The sequence below is a fragment of the Aplysia californica genome, unplaced genomic scaffold (genome assembly GCF_000002075.1).
Source record: "Aplysia californica isolate F4 #8 unplaced genomic scaffold, AplCal3.0 scaffold03195, whole genome shotgun sequence".
Classification (NCBI taxonomy): domain Eukaryota; kingdom Metazoa; phylum Mollusca; class Gastropoda; order Aplysiida; family Aplysiidae; genus Aplysia; species Aplysia californica.
Window position 1 is genome coordinate 1 of NW_004800465.1, and position 3,275 is coordinate 3,275.

A 3,275-nucleotide genomic window follows, 5' to 3' on the forward strand; every position below is an offset into this window, starting at 1 on the left:
GAACTTGACATCACATCGTCCAGCCAAGTGGTCACTCAGTTTCAGCAGATCAGTGACCCCCGGGCTGCCCTTGTCTTTGGCTGTCCCAACATCACTAAACCGTAAAATATTCAACTTTGTTTGAAAAGTACTGTATGCACAGCGAAAAAGCCCTATTTATTATTATTATTATTATTATTATTATTATTATTATTATTAATATTATTATTGTTATAATTATTACTACTATTATTATTATTATTATCATAATCATCATCAAATTATTATTCTTATTATTACTAACGGCGATTTTCTATTTCCTTCCTGTGGTATTTTTTAAAAATATCTTGATGACACTGTGTAAGGTGGCCATCATTCTAAGATTGTCACTTTTTTCCTTGAGAATGATGGCCATCTTAGACAAGTTTTGAAGGTGTTAGAAATTTGTTACTTATGCCAAAAATGGAGATAAAATTTTTTTGTGTGTGTACAAAAACTTGATTTGTGCAAAAAAGTCATGTCCATATTCAAAGAAGTTGTAGAAATTCTATGGCCTAAAGTCAAAACATTTCAGTCATTGCTAACAGATCCTTTTGACTCACAGATTGAATAGTATGGATTTTATTCAGAGCCCAAACTGAAGGAGGAAAATGTACTTTTAGATTGCTAGACAAAATAGCCCAAGATTTCATAATCAAAGAGGAAAAAAGTCCAAACCAAAATCAAAGTAAGGGTTTACATTATAACCGTTACATAAGGAACTTAGATGTTATCTCTAATGAGAGAGAAGTTTATAAATGAAACTAACACACTTTGTTAGGCAGATGTCTGATGTGCAGTGATGGAAAATAAAAAGTCCAATTAGTTACTAAGAACTTCTTGCTGATACCTTTGTACAAGAATGTCATCCTTGTGACTCTTTGGGCTCTTAAATTTTCATAATCAGTTAATCTTTCTTTTTCAATGTTCTTATTTGAGGAATACCATTGCAGAATGGTTGATATGATATCATTTTGTTTGTAGTTTCTATTGATTGTAAATACTTTATACCCAAATTGACACTATTCAGATCTTTCAGGAAGAAGACGGCATTGACCTTACCTATCACTGGGCTACCTGTTATTTTTCAGAGCAGAAAAATGTTGATAACTGAGAAGGTGTTTTTGATGCATATGAATCAAACATATATTTTTTGCTTGGAAAGAGAATAGCCTCACCTTAATGCCAAAGGTCCTGGACTGCCAGTTTTAAAAAGTGCAATATTTTTTACAGTGAATCTAATTCTGGCTTAATGCACTTTATATACAAAAAAGTTCTCTTGGCCACCAAGTAGTTTGTAGTTGGTTAGAGATTGTCATTGATATTTTGGCTCTTCCAGCATCACAGTGCATGAGAAAGACTGGATGCCAAAGGCTGAGCTGGTCCGTGCTCAGCAGGAGCTGGTCATAGTTGCGGAGTGTCTGGGTTCATTTCCCGTCATGAGTGAGGAGGCCACACGCCATGTTCTGCTGGAACGTTTGGAGAAGGCTGAGGTAGTGCACATTGGTGAGTTTGTCATTTGCCATTTGTCTTATGTCACACTAGTGAAATAGTGGCACATCTCTTACACTCTCCTGATTCCTAAGTAGTGACCATTTTTTTCTTTTGGAGCTCATCAAGGAAGATAAAATCTGAAGCGAGGGAGGTGCTTAATACTTGGGCAGTCTACTTCTTCTATGTCTGCAGCTGGGCTAAGGTGTATCACGTTTACTGTTTTAAAATAATTGTCTGTTAAGATACAATAAGTCATTTACATGAGGCTAAAACAGCACCTGGACATGGATGGCTGGTGCCTCTATAAATAAATCATTGAGGGTCAAGGTCAAGTCATTTACATGTAGGATGCAAGGCTGAAGTGCAAGTGTCTGGGGTTCAGCTCACCACTACAGTTTCAATGTTTCTTGAGTTTGTTGTCAGTCTACACTGTGGTCTTTTTATGTTCCACTCAGCCTGGATTTTCCAATACTGGAAGAGTCAAAGCAGTCTGCCCCCTAACTGGTCTACAATTCTTTGATGGGAGTATAACACTTTAAGAATCAGTACAACTTATATGGTATTACCAAGGTTCTAGAACTTAGACAAAATATTTAAAATTTACACTTCAGCCACATGGGCGTGCCTGAGAGAAGGTATCCTGCTGGTGACCCCTGACCCTGTAGACGACCAAGCAGAAGATAGCTCTCACCTGGTCACCGTGGCGGACCTGCTCAACACAAGCATGTGTGCCAAGCTGGTGGTGTTGTCCTCCTGCGGTCTCTCCGCAGCGCGCCATGAGCAGGAATGTGTCTACAAGCTGGCCAGTGCTTTTCTCTCTGCAGGTGGGAACCGGTTACATATTACAAGCCTTTTAAGCCTTAGTATCTAGCAGGCCAAGCACAGAGAGCATTCCATTGCTTGGGCAGAGCTATACAAAATTTAGATAACTCCTCTTTCAAATGGTCACTGACTCATTCCATAACGATGTTTGAGAACTGAAGCAGTGCTTCATAAAATCGGTTCGGTTTTTTTTATATCACCCTGTATAATAAGAATTGTTGTGAGAATTTTTGTTCATTGCAAAATGCACTGTATCCTTTGATATTAATCATGATGAAGTAACATTTCATTCATACATTTTTATAAGAGAATAAGTCTCATTTTTCTTAGTTTTGTTGCAGTCTAACCTGTAACACCTGCTTCTTCCTCTCTACTCTTCCCCTTCCTCCTTCCCTCCTTCTTCTGTCCATCTCCCCCTCCTCCTTCCCACCGTACTCCCCTCCTCCCCCTCCCCTCCTCCTCCCCATCATTCTCCCCCTTCTCCTCCCCTCCCCATGGTACTTCCCTCCACCTCCCATCCTCCTCCTCCTCCTCCTTCCCCCTCCTCCTCCCTACTGTACTCCCCCTCCTCCTCTCCCTCCTCCTCCCCCCTCCTCTTCCCCGTCCTACTCCCCTTCCTCCCCCCTGTCCTCTTCCCTGTACTCCTCCCCATTCTCTTTCTTCCCCCCACCCCTCGCCTCTCCTTTCCCCTCCTCCGCGTTCTCTCAACCCTCCTCCCCCCTCCTCTACTCGCCCACCCACAGGCTGTCAGTGCGTCCTGGTCAGCCACTGGCCCCTGCCCGACGACCTGCTGGGAAAGTTTTATTTCCACTTCTACCAGACCCTGCAGAACGGAGCCTTCTTGTCCGAGGCTCTGCAGGCAGCCGTGCAAGCCATCAAGGCTGATGATAGGTCAGTTTTTTGTGTATTGAATACACATATATTATTATTATTATTATTAT

The 3,275-nt window shown here is 41.3% G+C and overlaps 1 protein-coding gene across 1 annotated transcript; it reads left to right on the plus strand.

Annotated features, from left to right (window-relative positions):
• Positions 1–6: 6 nt before the first annotated feature.
• On the plus strand, positions 7–3,225 carry LOC101863880 (tetratricopeptide repeat protein 28-like; the record flags this gene model as incomplete). Its single annotated transcript, XM_013091210.1, has 4 exons — positions 7–101; positions 1,358–1,524; positions 2,124–2,336; positions 3,078–3,225. Coding segments are annotated over exons 2-4 (503 nt in total), but the record flags the coding sequence as incomplete, so codon positions are not given.
• Between the last annotated feature and the right edge of the window lie 50 nt (positions 3,226–3,275).